The sequence below is a fragment of the Takifugu rubripes genome, chromosome 11 (genome assembly GCF_901000725.2).
Source record: "Takifugu rubripes chromosome 11, fTakRub1.2, whole genome shotgun sequence".
NCBI lineage: Eukaryota > Metazoa > Chordata > Actinopteri > Tetraodontiformes > Tetraodontidae > Takifugu > Takifugu rubripes.
The window spans coordinates 14,183,535-14,200,027 of NC_042295.1; the positions used below are offsets into that span (position 1 = coordinate 14,183,535).

At 43.5% G+C, this 16,493-nt stretch overlaps 1 protein-coding gene across 1 annotated transcript; it reads left to right on the forward strand.

The window, feature by feature from the left end:
* Positions 1–4,527, forward strand: foxa3 (forkhead box A3). Its single transcript, XM_011608686.2, has 2 exons — positions 1–410; positions 1,601–4,527. The coding sequence occupies exons 1-2, from the start codon at positions 339–341 to the stop codon at positions 2,912–2,914; spliced, it is 1,386 nt and encodes a 461-aa protein (XP_011606988.1). The 5' UTR covers positions 1–338; the 3' UTR covers positions 2,915–4,527.
* Positions 4,528–16,493: the final 11,966 nt, after the last annotated feature.

The following is a 16,493-nucleotide window of genomic DNA, read 5'->3' on the forward strand; positions in this document are numbered from 1 at the left end:
GTTTGCGCTTCTGCTCCCCCGCTTGTCTCACGCTGCGGCCAGAACAGGGACATCGCGGGCCAGGAGAAGACGAAGAAGGCGAAGAAGCGAATATTAGTTGAGCCATAATTAAACTTAGAAAATAATGGATGACTGACGAATAACAATTCCCGACTTTACTTTTTCCAACGACAGTTTTTTTTTCCCCACCACCTGTGATTCTATATTTTTCTCGTGACCGAAAAAAAATTTGGGACAATCAAGAAACCAAATCAAGGATATTATACGCGCTTTTATTTGTTTTATTATAGATTTTCCAGCCATATATTAGACTTTTCCTCGTGTGACTCGCGTTGGGGATGTTGAGCTCGGTGAAGATGGAAACTCACGATCTACCAGAGTGGAATACTTTCTACAGCGAGGCCAGTGAGGTAAAAACTGGACAGATCAACTCTTGCATCTTTTTAAACATATAACAACACATATTTGCTGTTATTGGAACGATTTATGTATTGTTTTTGAATATAGGAATCTGAAGAACACCCAGTTCTATTGGTGCACCTTTTTCATATTAGAGTTGCAGTTGTAATTCCATGATCAAATATAAAGCAAGTAGATGTTTAATTTTTCATCTTTAAAATTTTAGACCCAGGGAATATTATTGGGGAAGATTTCCCGACAGTGCTGGGAAATGAGATGGGTTAATGGAGCCCACCGTGACGCCTTTTAACAGGAGTCAACTAAATACAATTAGGAACAACTACCAAAAAATCAGCTAGATTTTTCGTTTTCGGAAAAGAAAATAAAATGTAATTTTTGGCTGGACTAATAGCAATAGAGAAGACTTCCTCAGGCCAATAAATGTAAGTTTCATGATGTGAGAAGTTCAGTTTTGGTCCTCGGTGTCCCCGCAGATGTTGCGACGATTTAGGTGTAAATGTGACAAGATTTTTTTTTTCCTTCCCTAATTGAATTAAGGATAATTCCATCAGCAGCTTCAGTTCTCACCTCGGCTCGACCTGATGAAATTACTGAGAAGAAAGAGCGCGATAATAATTAACCAATTATCGAACGAGCCCCTCTCTTTGTTGATTTTGCTTTATCACTTTTTAAATACGTTTTCATGTCAAGGACTTTTGGCGATTTCTCAAACCTTTTGGCGAAATGCGGGAATTTTGGCATTTGTGTTTTACAGGACAAAATAAAGGTTAAAGCAGAAAAGTTTTCAGCTAAAAAAAACAACACTCACACAAACCGAAAATTTGTTCTGGTTGTGTCTTTTTTTCCACTGAAGCGGTGGAAGAGGCCGTCTGAACCGAGAGGCACCATGACGCGCTTTTTACGCATTTTCAGGTTAACATCAGTGTGTGAAATCCATGGTTCTCTCTGCGCACTGAGAGCCTCATTGTGCATTGATAAGAAGTCACTTTTAAACGGAAAGTTAAACTGAATTAGTTTTAAATGTCGGAATTCAAAACATAGTAATATATTCTTTCTTTAAAAAAAAAAAAAAAAACTTCCCCCATAGATGCAGGAATGAAGAGGCTCATCATAGACAACTGTTAAAACATCTAATAACATATGCTGCAACAAACTAAAAGCCTTTGTGTTGTGCTTCCAGATGTATTCCTCGCCCAGCGCCATGAACTCTGGCCTTGCTTCCATGGGTTCAATGGGCCCCATCAACAGCTACATCAACTTGAATGCAGCCACAGCCTCTCCTGCGAGTATGAACATGGCGTACCCGAGCTCCAGCCTCAGCAGTTCCACGTTGGCCTCTATGGGTTCTGGGCCGACGCACATGTCTCTCTCTCCGGTGGCTTCGTCCCTCACTTCAGGCCCTTTAACCCAGCTTACTACTGCTGCTCCCCCCACCCTGGGGTCCTTGTCCCACTATCAGAACATGGGCCAGTCAATGGGACAGCTGGGATACACTACCACTGCTTCACTGGCTCGCACAGGTCCCAAAGAGATCCCCCCCAAGCCTTACCGGCGCTCCCTCACCCACGCCAAACCGCCATACTCCTATATCTCTCTTATTACCATGGCAATCCAGCAGAGTAGCAGCAAGATGCTAACACTGAACGAGATCTACCAGTGGATCATGGACCTGTTCCCCTACTACCGAGAGAACCAGCAGCGCTGGCAGAACTCTATCCGCCACTCACTGTCCTTCAATGACTGCTTTGTGAAAGTGGCCCGTTCCCCAGACAAGCCGGGCAAAGGCTCGTACTGGACTCTGCACCCGCAATCAGGCAACATGTTTGAAAATGGCTGCTACCTGCGGCGCCAGAAACGCTTCAAGATTGAAGACAAGGCAAAGAAAGGAAAGAGCCAGGAGGGCTCAGGGAAAGGTAACCATGGTGGGGATCACCTGGAGGACCACAGCCCCACAGGAGGATCAGAGGGAGCTGACTCAGCCCACTCAGACAACTCCCATCCAGGGTCTTCGGATGACCAGCAGCATCCCCGCAACTCCCTGGTTCCTCTGGACTGCCCACCTTTGTCTTCCTCGCATCTTCACAGCACGCCTGTCTCCATGAGTGCCTCCTCTGTCTCTTCTGCCCTCGCGCCATCTTCTTTATCCCTCTCAGCGACTTCCTCCAACCCGCTGCTCCACTCCCAGTCTTTAGTGGGCGGCCCCCACCTCCTACCCAGTGCCATGCAGCACCACATGGATCTACAGAACGACCCCCTTAAGTCCCTGGACCCCCACTACAACTTCAACCACCCCTTCTCCATCACCAACCTCATGTCCAACGAGCAGAAGATGGACCTCAAGTCGTACCAGGATCAGGTGATGGCCTACAACAGCTATGCCGGCAGCTCTCCCGTGGCGGCCAAACCGATCTACGACAGCCCAGGACCCGCCACCATGGACTCTGGCACCTATTACCAAACTCTGTACAGCCGCTCAGTCCTCAATGCATCATAATAGAGACTCACTCGTGCATACGCGCACAAACTAACACAAACACTGAAACACGCGTCTAAAATGGACACCAAAGATTCCAAATTTCTTCCTCTCTCTCTCTGTCTCTCTCTCTCCCCGTGGCTCATGTCCAATGGCCTTGGGAGAGACCTTTAAAATGGCTGCTGTGTTTGAAAGGCGAAAGATCAGTTGCTTTCTGATAAACATGGAGACAGGCCGGTTACATGGAGGACAGAAACGTGCGTGTGGACGGTCAGAAGTCTTAATGTGTGACTCGTCTGGGCTCAAGGCAGCACAAGAGCGGCATCCTGCGCAGCAACTTGTGAAATTGATTCTGTACAAAATGTAAATAGGACTACAGTTCCGGGAAAAGGATATTTGCATTTATTTATGAAGGGAATAAATTTTAATATATCTTGTATAGCGTTCTGGTGACCAGTTACATCCCCAGTGTGAGCTTTTTTTTTTTAACTGAAGACACAGCAAGTTTCAGGTTACTGCATTTAGCAGATGTTACTATAGTTTTCCTTTTTTCCCCTTTTTTTTTTTGCATGTTGCAGCATTTCATTAATATTGTGTCATCGTCCGTCAGACGTGGTAACGTCTTGTAATGTAGCTCATGAAGTCTTTACTTCAAACTTTATTATTTTGGTTATGAAGAGGAGAAAAAAACATGTTTTTTCCCTTCTGCAACCAGAAGGAAAGAGGCAAGGTATCTGTGGTAAAAGATCTTTTAAAAAAAAATACACAAAAACAGGAAAAAAAAAATGCATTTATGTTTTTCATTTCTCGCAAAGGTTTTTTTGGTGTTACCGAGCTAAGAGCAGAGGAGAAAGAGCGTTTCCTGGAGTGGGGTTGTCGTGGATACTCGTGCTTTTAGCGCGTTAAATGCAGAACCTTTCATGGACACACACTAAGTTCCTACCCACAAGAACTGTTTCAGAAATGTAAAACGGCTGTTTTACAACCAAGTGAGGGCTCAAAATCAACACAATGCTGTACGCAGTGAAAAGAAAAACTTGTTTTAGGATTTTCCCTTCATTTAAACCTGCTGATTGGTTCTCTGAGGCACGAGTACTTCACACAAACCCACTTTAAATGTGCTGTCTCTTTAAAACTGAAGGCTCTTTGATAAACATTTTGAATAGCAGATAATGACATTGGTGATGTGCATGGGGGAGTTTAGTCAGTTACCGTAAGGTTAGAGGGGAGGAGAGATGCACTGTGGGAGGATTTACATATAGTACTTTGCACTATGGAGCTCCCACTTGCTAGGTGGGCTGATAGTGTGTGTTACAATACTTAAGATGTCAGACTGTTGAAGATAAGCCTCTCCGTCCAGAAAAAGTGCCTTTTCTTTAAATGACTGCTGATCTGACGAGAGATCAATGTACCGACAATTGTTGAAGGATTAGGATGCAGAACTTTCAGGTCACATGATTTCCTGCGTGGAGCTTGTTAGAATGAAATGTCTTTTATTTAAACTATGTTAATTTTCAAACTTTGAAAGTGTGCTGATATAATATATTGTTGTTGTTTTTTTTTGTCATTTGTGTTGGTTTAAATGTGATTTACATGATTCATGTTTATTTTTTTCTTATTAAAAAAATGTGGGGAGAAAATTGCGGTGTTCTTTTAATGGAGTAGCCTTTCAGAAATATTCTGAGAAATGATCTCACCTAAATTTTCAATTCATTAAACTTTTATTAGGCTATATTTAGGCTGAGGAGGAAGAATGCAAGTTAAGGTATGTTTAGGAAATTGCTCACTCACTTTTTTCCAGTCAGTAAATTAAACAAATGTTTCCTGAATCGGTTGTTTTAGAGGGCGCCGTATTGCTGGTGGGACCATGGTTCGCCCAGTCAATCCATCAATCGGCCTCATTTTTGGAGGCGCTGCTGCACGAATAGCATCGTCTTGTTGAAACAGCTCCTGAACAAATGGCCGCGGTGTGCGACATGCAGGACTGGTAGACTAAACACAAGCGGATCACACTGGGAGCCTCAAAGCGGACCTCTGCACGGGCCCCCGGCCCAGGTCCCCACATGCACAGCGAGACCCGGACCTCCGAAAACGACTGACCTCCTTCTGAACCTGCACTAGACAAGTTATCAGCAAGTAAACGATACAAGGAGAAAAAGTTAAAGCTGAGCATTTTGCTTTTTTTATCTTCACTGTTTGCTCACCATTGAGGCTTTTCTTGGCAAATCAACTCCATTTCATGAGAGTTTGTTTTCAAAAATCCTGCAGCAAATAGAAATATATTATTAAAAGGCCACAAACGATCACTCTAAAGCTATTAAAAGTTTATTTAACAGTTGATAAAGTGCATTGCTGATAGGTCTCTGTCATTACGCCGGCGGAAAAATAAAAAGTTAATTTATTGACTTTGTGACTCGCCCTATGGCCTCCAGTGTCCCTGCCCTGTCGCCGGGCCTCCTGTCTCACTGCCTGTCTCCGTATCCACGTGTCTGTTGGCAGGAGGTTACTCAACCCAACCCCCTTTGTAGGAGTCACGTATGTCACCTTTTTTCTCTCTCTCTCACGTCAATGCCGGAGATGACAAATCCTGAGGCTTCAAAATTATAGACAGCAGACAGTGCAAAGACTCACACACGCTAAACACCACAGACACATTCTTTATTTGGGCTTCCAATCGATGAATCACAGAGCTAAAGAACCTGTAATGGGGCCTGTTGCTTCAGTAACTACAGCCTTTTCACCGATAATTGTAGCATTTTATGAGGCACCATCAATACCTGGATCCTGGATACTAAATGAGCATGAACATCCACACGCACACGCACACATCTTCAAAATATGGATGTCGATTTGAGTGGGCTTGTTGTCACCTTCCACACACAATAGTCCCTTCAGAGCAACTTGCTTGATAAGATAGGTGAGCACCCACCTGAAACAGCAACAAAGACATGATTTCACGCGTGCGCACACACCCATACACACACACCCACACACACACACACCCACAAACACACTCAGACATATCAGCCCCTCTCAGGTACAGTTCTGAAATGTCATTTTGATACTCCCCACCCCCACACTTATCAGGCGGCCATGCTGATAGTGCTCAGTTCAGGCTCCTCGTGAGGGAAAAGCAACTAAAGTCTGTTCACCTCTGCTGTACTGTGCTCTGGCATTCAGGAGGAGCAATGATACAGGGCAACTTCAGCTACAAAGATGAGAAAAATCTATCTATGACCTTTTCATTTATGGCTTTTATGGATAACCCTCAGCTGACCCAGTTTACTCCAGTGAACTAGATACCGCCTGCTGATAACAGACTGCATGTCCCAATATATTAATCTCCTGTCACAAATTTTATAATATCCTCAAGTGAAGATAACGCGCTGTTGAAAGTCCTGGGATTTGCTTTATCTTACCGTATAACTTAAGGATCGGATGTTCTGTCCCCTGTGCCTCTGCAGGATCGCTCTAGCTACTCCAACGCGCCCCCCCCCCCCCCCCCCCCCCAGTCCTGAAATGTGCCCTAAATTGGCCCTAATGTGAATCCTGTGATGAGCAGTCAACCTGTCGAATCCCCGCCTCTTCAGATTGGCTCCAGCAGCCTCCGTGACCCTAATTAAGTATAAAGGGCTGGCAGTATGTTGCTTATAGATCCATACAGCATAATACAATTACAATTTTGCACAAGCCACAAGTTAATGGGGCCTTGAACTGTGCTGAAGTGGTGCAGGTGTGATTCTCATCAAAATGCGTGTTTGCCTCCAGGGGTGCAACAGACTCAATCCGACCAGTCAAAGACCAGTCACCTTCAGGCTACACTGCTGGTGGCTGAAACCAGCCTGTGTGCACACCTGCATGAAAGAACGACAGTATTTCTGAACATTCTGTTGCTCACTGTTATTACCATTTGTTATTAGACTTTTAGGAGCAATAGCTGCAGCCACATCTCATTGTTATTGGTGACAGAGGAGCATGTTGTCAGGCACCGTTCAGCAGCTGCTAAAATGATGTACCTATTTTAAACAATATATGCAAGGTAATGGTCATTAATCAGATGTGAAAACGTGACGCACAGCAAACAAGTGGCAGGAGAGAGAAATGGAAGTCCTACGGCTACAAATGAAATGGAACAATAACAAATACGTGCAGAAACCCTTATTTTCTCAACCCTGTTTTTCTTTGGGAAGGTGTTACTTTAAAAGGTTAATTGCATGACTGCCTGTAAAAGTTGGCTGCTTGACTAATGTTGTTTCCAAAGTGTGGCTGACAGTTAGTATTGCAACTCATGTGGAGCCGATCTTATTCGTCTTTATTAAACATTCATTGTCTCTAAAACTGCTGCTACCATAAAATTGACAAAAACTGGCTCTAAATATCCTATTTCAGGGACGTTTTGTTCAGTTTGTTCTTGTTCTCTGCTGTTTTAATTTTAATTTGAAACCTCTCTAACACTAAATACACCAAACATTAATCAAACATGAAGGAAAAGTTACATTTGCATGTGGATCACAACTAAAACGGCAGCACAAGTGAACAGGAAGAGAATTAAAACTTTCACAAGACACATTTATCTCGAGGAAAGACAGAATATAAAAGGGTGGTGCTCGTTTTCAAGATGTGCAATGCAAATGAGGCTGTGCATCCTGGATCCTGTTAGGTGGATCTACTGTTTACACTTGTTATTGCCTGAGGAGAGGGAGGGAATGAAGGGAAAGAGAGGGAGAAACGGAGGGAAGACTTACAGTTCAGCCCTCAGGCTGTACTCTCCCTTTTTTAAAACAAAAAAAAAAAGGGATGAGAGTCAGACAGACACGTTAGGCAGGCAGACAGCAAGACAGTCGGGAACAGATCCTGAACTCGCGTCAGTGTTCACTTTATCTGATAACAGCAGGAAGAATGTGACCAGTTTGCCTGCCAACACCAGTGGTCCCATGAAATGCAAAGAATGCCAGAAAAGCAATACAACTGGATTATTAAAGGCTTTAATTTGAGTGATTATCAAACTGGAGGCTGCATTTCAGTTCAGCATCAGTTGAGCAAAGGTTGAAAAGTCCATCAGAGGGCTGGCACACGGAGAACAAGCCGAAGCAGTCAGACGAAGCAATAAATGTCCGAATTGGAGGAAGAAATTGATAAGGAGAGGCTTATCTGAAGTGATTTGTCTAAAACTGTTGTGAATGAGAGAATATTAAAAATAAGCTTTTGACCATTATATTTATTACAAAAAACTCATCATAGTCTCATCCTAGTCTCTCAACAGCTATTCTTTTTTATGTTTAATATTTTCATCATTCTGGTAGAGCAGCAGATGGGAAGGGAAATCCAATGATTGATAATATTTGAGTGATGGTGGCAAAGTGGGCGGCACAGCTGCCACAGAGCCAGAAGATTCTGGTTTCTATGTTTCTAACTGAAGGGTGCATTTCCTCTGTTCATTATTACATTGCTATGTTTTTTCTTGCCACCCTTTACTTTTAGGCACTCTGATATTTTTCTTTAAGCATGTTTCTTTATACCAACAGTTTATTGCTAATCTGCAAGTAGCAAAGAAGACAGAGGGTACAAGCTAGTTAGTTTGTCAGACAGACAGACAGACAGACAGACAGACAGACAGACAGACAGCCAGACAGACAGACAGACAGACAGACAGACAGACAGACAGACAGACAGACAGACAGACAGACAGCTCCACTGGCCTCAGATAAGGTGTTGGACTTTGCTCTGTAGGCTGTGGGTGTTGCACAAAGTTCCTGAGATAAAAACTCTGGTCAGAGAGTCGAACACAGAGGAGGCGGATGATTATGTGTGTGTGTGTGTGTGTGTGTGTGTGTGTGTGCGTGTGTGTGTGTGTGTGTGTGTGTGTGTGTGTGTGTGTGTGTGTGTGTTTTCACATTGAGAGCTGCCCTTCTTTTCATTCAGGTGCTTCCAGCCGAAAGCCTCATTTAGGGCCTCACTGTCCTCTGTGTGTGTGTGTGTGTGTGTGTGTGTGGGTGGGTGGGTGTGTGTGTGTGTGTGAGAGAGAGAGAGAGAGAGAGAGAGAGAGAGAGAGAGACCCAACAGTATTGAGATCAGAAATAACACATCAGGTTAGATAGCAGGGAGGATGCTTTTCATTTCAGTGGCTTTTGGTTGCAACTTTTTAACCTCCTGCAGGACACCTGAATCTGAATTCAGGACACCTGAATCTGAATTCCATCCCTCATTTCTCTTATTCCTATTGAGGATCACATGGGGGGCCCTGCAGCCAGTAGACGAGATGCAGGAATCCAGTCTGGGCAGGTCACCAGTCCATCTCAGAGTAATCCTCTAAATTAATAGACTAAAAAATAAAGCCCAACATGAAATTATGAAGTAAAAACAACATCTATTGCAAAAGATAACTCTTGGGTTTTCTCCTTAGTATGTATTTCTTGCTTTTTGGAGAGTTTTTCTGGCTGTCAATTCATGCTATTTACCACCAGGAATCATCTAATAATCTTTATTTTCATCAGTCATATCTCTCAGACATTTAGAGAGCTACTGTCTGCCTAATATGATCTGCATTTTAAGATGAAAAGGACCTGGAAAGGGCTGTCTTTTAGAGTGGTGTCTATTTCCTATTTCCAAGGTGTCCACTGCTGATAAAGATCTTTCATTATCAAAAGTAAATAAAGTGTCTTCAGTTACAGACCAGACTTGTGTCTTTCCTCAGTTTCAGAATGTTTGCATATGCACGAAAGGAGGTGTGTAGTATAATATCCCCGGGACTTTGGACCACTCCCTCCTTTATGCACGTCTGCTCAGAGCTGAAGCTCAACAATCAAGGAAGTAGGGAAAACCCCACATGAATGTTTACCAATTGACTGAGGCCTTGTCTAAAACTCAATGGAAGCCACGCTGCTGATATGAATGATGAATTTGCCAAAATAATGCCAGATATATGTTGTTCTTTCCTTCCATGTGGAAGGTAGAGGAAGAACTCATCAGCAAACTACAGACGAGGTGCCTCTCACAGCACCATCAAGTAAAGCCGTTATTATTATACGTTATTATTATACATTTATTGAGGTTCGCACATAAAAAGCATGTTGGAGTTGAAAATCCTTACCTTTCCCTGGAAACTTTAAAATAATGTAATAATGAACCAACACAAAATACCTGTGCTTTTCTTTATATCCTGTCTCTTAAATCCAATATAAGTGTCTGAAATACAAACATTTTCCCATTTTCATTGTGCTGAATGACAACCTTGCTTTACTAGCTGTGTTAGCCTGCTCGTAGCTGCAATGTTCATGTATTTAAAAACAAACATGTTTCAGAAGATGGGCGGAGGAGTTATGATTAAGGCTATTTGGTGCTGAGGAAGCCAGGTTCCACAGGTCTAAATATTTGGCAGAAATACACTATATTGCCAAAAGTATTTGACCACCCATCTAAATGATCAGAATCAGGTGTCCTAATCACTTGGCCCGGCCACAGGTGTATAAAAGCAAGCACTTAGGCCTGGAGACAAACATTTGGGAAAGAATGGGCCGCTCTCAGGAGCTCAGTGATTTCCAGCGTGGAACTGTCATAGGATGCCACCTGTGCAACAAATCCAGCCGTGAAATTTCCTTGCTCCTAAATATTCCAAAGTCAACTGTCGGCTTTATTATAAGAAAATGGAAGAGTTTGGGAGCAACAGCAACTCAGCCATGAAGAAGTCGGCCACCTAAATTGACAGAGGGGTCAGCGGATGCTGAAGCGCATAGGGCAAAGAGGTCGCCGACCTTCTGCTCAGTCAGTTGCTACAGAGCTCCAAACTTCACGTGACTTTCAAATGAGCCCACGTACAGTACGCAGAGAGCTTCATGGAATGGGTGTCCATGGCCGAGCAGCTGCATCTCAGCCATACATCACCAATGCAAAGCGTCGGATGCAGTGGTGTAAAGCACGTCGCCACTGGACTCTAGAGCAGTGGAGACGACCTCTCTGGAGTGATGAATCACGCTTTTCCATCTGGCGATCTGATGGACGAGTCTGGGTTTGGAGGTTGCCAGGAGAACGGTATATTTCGGACGGCAATGTGCCGAGTGTGAAATTTGGTGGAGGAGGAATTATGGTGTGGAGTTGTTCTTCAGGAGTTGGGCTTGGCCCCTTAGTTCCAGTGAAAGGAACTTTGAATGCTCCAGGATACCAAAACATTTTGGACAACTCCATGCTCCCAACCTTGTGGGAACAGTTTGGAGCGGGCCCCTTCCTCTTCCAACATGACTGTGCACCAGTACACAAAGCAAGGTCCATAAAGACATGGATGAGTCCTGACCTGAACCCGGTAGAACACCTTTGGGATTAATTAGAGCGGAGACTGAGAGCCAGGCCTTCTCCACCAACATCAGTGTGTGACCTCACCAATGCGCTTTTGGAAGAATGGTCGAAAACTCCTATAAACACACTCGGCAACCTTGTGGACGGCCTTCCCAGAAGAGTTGAAGCTGTAATAGCTGCAAAAGGTGGGCCGACATCATATTGAACCCTATGGGTTGGGAATGGGATGGCACTTAAGTTCATATCTATTTGTTTGAGACATAAAAGTGGTCCAAACAATTTCAGAAAGGGGGGGGGGGATAGGACATGAAAGAATGTTCAGCAACATGTGGAGTGTGTGTGTGTGTGTGTGGGGGGGGGGGGGGGGGGGGGGGGTGTAAGAGAGAGATAGAGATTAAACACACTACATCAGTGATTTATGCAATTTCAGACCAGCTCTGTCAATTCAAGTACTGTTGCTTTATGTCTAGTCAGAGCTCAGTGTTTACATCTCACACACACACACACACACACACACACACACACACATACACACACACACACACAGAGGGCACATCATTGGCTGGTTTTATTCAGAGATGAATAAAGAGTGAATCAAAAAGAAAAGTTGTTCTGAAAATCCAAAGTATTGGCTGTAAATAATGATTATGATTCTGTTTATATCAACCAAACTATATCAGATTTTAAAGGTGCATTTTCTTTGGCTGTGAGATTCCTGTTTATATCTCATCTAATACAACCAAAGAAGTAGCCCCGATGCCTGGGAAAAAGGCAAAAATAAATAACTTTGTGTCGCAGTGGGAGAAAGTCCGGATCAATGTGTGCAGCTCATCTCATGCTGAGGTGACTCTCATATTGAATATAAATATTTGTTCATAGAGTTCTTAAACACACATGGGTGCCTGTAATCTGACGCTGCAGTCAGCAAGAGAATATTAAAATGATCCAGGGGAGGTCAGAGGTCACAGCACCACCCATGGTTAAATGACCAAATTGCAACCATTTTAACTTTGAATAATGAAGAAAATTTTCAGACAGTTTTGCAATAATTTATGCAACTGAAACCTAAATAAATGTAAACAAGAAACAGCCTGCAGTTCTCACCTGAAGTGACTAATGTACAGAATGATGGACTTAAGACAACATTAACAGTTGCTTCATTTAGTCTCCTTAGGTAAGCCAATTATAAATAAAACTTTGCTTTAACTTGATGTATGCAAAGAGACAGTAGAATGGCAAAGAAGACAGCCATGACTTGGCAAATATTCTCATGACACTGATTATTTGCTGCAAATATTTGCGACAAATCATAGAATTCATCTTTGTTTACAGCACAGACAATCTCTGATTGTTTAATATCGCACCAGCCGAAAATCAAATTTGCTTTGAGGGACTTTTTTATCAGTGTATCAAGCTGTTGAAAAGTGATGATGGTACTTCGTGATAAAGTGTGATGGCCTGGAGACACTGTTTGTTTACACAGAGAACAAAATTATGAACTTTCAAATACCGATTCAATACAGGCAAAGTGCATACGTACGTATCCAGGTACAGGAGGAGGGAAGTCTCTCTCTCTCTCTCTCACACACACACACAACACACACACAACACACACACACACACACACATATTGTCTTGTAAATTATCACAGATGTGTATGCTCGCCACCCATCAGCAGCTTCCTTGCTTTAATGTACTGCTGATAGATAGATAGATAGATAGATAGATAGATAGATAGATAGATAGATAGATAGATAGATAGATAGATAGATAGATAGATAGATAGATAGATAGATAGATAGATAGATAGATAGATAGATAGATAGATAGATAGATAGATAGATAGACCTTTGATCAGGCTGCCTTTGAGTGAACACACTAACACAGCCAGTCGCACTTTCATGACAACAGCACCTCGGCCATTAGACTTCATTAGCTGTATGTGTGTTCAGCTGGACACATAAGAACACACACATGCGCTCACACACACACACACACACACACACAGGCACAGGCACATGTAAGAGGGGCAATACAGCAGCTGGGGTGATGCTCTGAAGTGTTGCAGAGGAAAATGGGGGCAGGAAGTCAGAGAAGCAAATTTAAGTCCAGCTGGGAAAATGTGGGATGTTCTCTCCTTCCTGACATAATAAAGAAGACAAGTGAGAAGGCAGCACTGATTTGTGTTGCATTGGCCTTTGCAGAGGTTTATATTACAGGCAGTTTAGGTCAACACATGTTCTTAGGCTGTGGCCATTTACAATGTTTGCATGCATGATTGATGCATCATGATAAAGGAAATAGTAAATATTTTTATGAATATATGTTTTCTTTTAAAACGAAAAAAAAGCCATATCACCATGTGGCTTTTTCTCCCCAATATATTACTACATTTCTGTTGCTATATCATCAGCACAGCAACAGTGGGTGGTACCTCTGCTCCTTTCCCAAGCCCCATTCCCACCACCCACTCACCGACACGTTCCAGAGGAATCTGAAGGTCTCTTTCACTTTCACCAACCTGTTACTGCAGCTGATGTGTATTTTCAATGTATCCAATCAGAGCCCCCCTGGCAAGCACCAATTAACAGCAACACACTGAATGACAGCACCCAGCTGGGCCTGCCGAATGGCCTTTCAGCCACCCTTTGTGCTACTCCAGCTTTAGAGTGGTTAGCGTCACACCCATGCACGAGACACAGAGAGAGATAGACTCTGCTAATTATTAGCAACAGTAATTACTGTAACCCAGTTGCAATCAACAAGTAGGCCGACTCTGAACTCCCATCTTTTTCACTGAACATGAGCGCTCTATTTACAGACAGACAGACAGACAGACAGACAGACAGACAGACAGACAGACAGACAGACAGACAGACCATGGTGGCTGAGCACATGCTGACTTTAACGTCCCAGTTTGTGTTACGGATGAATCCAGCCCCTCTGGTCACCCATCAGCCTGTTTTTCTACCTTCCCAAAACCCAAATTGGATGTGGTCTTGAGAAGGGGGGGTTATGATGAAGAGGAGGAGGAGGATGGGGGGAAGAGGGACCCAAAAAAAGCCAGGGGAAGGACTGAAGGCCAGTGGTGGGGGAGGCTGAGGAAGGCAGCTGCTGCCAGAGGATGAATGAGTGCTACTATGTCTACTGGCTCCAGACCATGTGTGTGTGTGAGTGTGTGTGTGTAAGTGTGTAGCTGCCGGCCTCTCACGCTCAGGTAGACAAACTTCACTTCTTTTCAGAGCACAGGCTGAAACACACCGCACTTCACAGCTACTACCAGAAATGCAGAAATTCATCCCAAATTATTAATCCTGGTAATTCATTTTCTCACTGACCCGCAGTTGACGTCTAATGAGTCGACACTTTTCTGGCCTGTTTAATATGGAACAATTTGGAATAAAGAAAGAGAATAAAGATCCCTATTTCTGTGGATAACATAATATGTTAAAAAAAACAGCAGTTGCAGATTAGGGTGCAGTTATTGTTTCATCAGGACAGTAAAACATACATAATGTTAGAATACAGTAGAAGCGCTACACTCGTTTAACTCAGACATTCTCTGGTAATCATTTGTAATCCCGTTTAAATGAGGCTTTTACAAGGATGCAACAGAAGGATTATCTGTAAATAAACCCTCTCTAACTGAAAAAACAGCATTAGTTGACTTGGACAGTGTGCTGCTGAAACAGTCACCTTGACAGCACAGCAGGATCAGTTAGTACTCGGGGCTATTCTATTTGAGTAGAATAGTCATGCTGGCTGGGAGGCATCCTTATTACCGCGTCGGTTCTCTGTCTGCTGACCCCACCCCACCCGTGAGCCACTTTAATCACCAAGTAAGAAGCAAAGTAAACTATTCTAAGTTCCTTTCACTCGTGCAGTTCTACTTGGAACTCAGATATTAGCATAGGCAGTTGAATCAGACGGAAGCGACGACGAACAACCCAGCTGACTCCATTTGTAGCGAATTAAAGAGCAATTATTTGTCGTCAGGTAGTGCTCGGTTATTTCATGCTTTATCTTCATCTCACACGTGATGACAGAATTTAAAGTAAATACGCACTCCGGAGTGTGTTTCTCAACAATCCCGGGCTGTATTTGTTGAACACCTGGTGCATGAAGTCTGAATCTCCTGGGCCAAACCTCAGTACAACCTGAGCAGCTATTTTTCCAATTCTGTTTTTGTACTTGAAGGAATATCCACGCCTAAAATACTTCTCCTCTTCATCTCACCTCTCATCTGTCCATTTCTGTCCCCCCACCCCCCACCCCCTCAACCCTCCACTCTCGCTGCCACTCGTCAAAATAAACACATTGAGAGCTGCCCTTCTTTTCATTCAGGTGCTTCCAGCCGAAAGCCTCATTTAGGGCCTCACTGTCCTCTATGTGTGTGTGTGTGTGTGTGTGTGTCATGTGTCCCCTAAGTGTGTGTCTGTTTCTCTAAAGTATTTATAACATGCATTGAAAAGCAGCTTTTTACCTTTTTTTTTTCAATCCATCCCTCCCCGTCTCCAGGATGGTATCTGACATAAGCAGCCCTGGTCTCTCTTACTGGCCCTGCAATCCTGGCAGATAGAGGGGCCGCTGACCACCGCTGGGGGAACTTTCCTGGCTCAGGGAAATCGGGATACAATTATACCTTTCATGGCTGGAGAGAACGCAGCCGTCCAGTGGCTCCTAGGCCGCAGTATAGGGAATTTCTTCCCGTCTGACAGTTTCTCTTTCTGTCTCCTCCAGAGTGCCACTGGTTCATTTGTGCCGGCAGCATATATTGCTACACAAACACGCTAACACACTCTTCTCCTTTCTCACATGACATATTTTGCTCCTGCATTCTTATTTTTCTTGCAGCGTGCTTCCAATATTTAATGCAAGGGGGGGATCTCTGACTAAAGCAAAACATGTGTTATTAACATGTATTAACCGTCATAGCTCCCCTTTACCCTCAACATCCCACTTATCCTATTCAGTCACCTTTGGATTCACAGAGCAACCTTTCTGCAGGTTTAAATTTAGATTTGCCTTCTTTTTTTTAACTTGCCTCTTTGCAGCGGTTGTGCTGAAGAGAAGATGTTCTAAACCTGACCTGTCCCTAAAAATTGGCAGGTTTTGTGTAAACCGCTTTGGAAAGGCTGAATTTGGGAGTGTGAGGGGAACGGTTGTGATGTTGCCCGTAAACATTCTGAGTGGCTTTATTCAAAAAGCTGTGGTAGAAAAGGCCAAATAAAGATCAGATCCACACACAGGAAGCTAATGTGGAGGGAGTCTGTGCTGTGGTCGGGGGAAACTGGGATGTTGGAAACCAAAA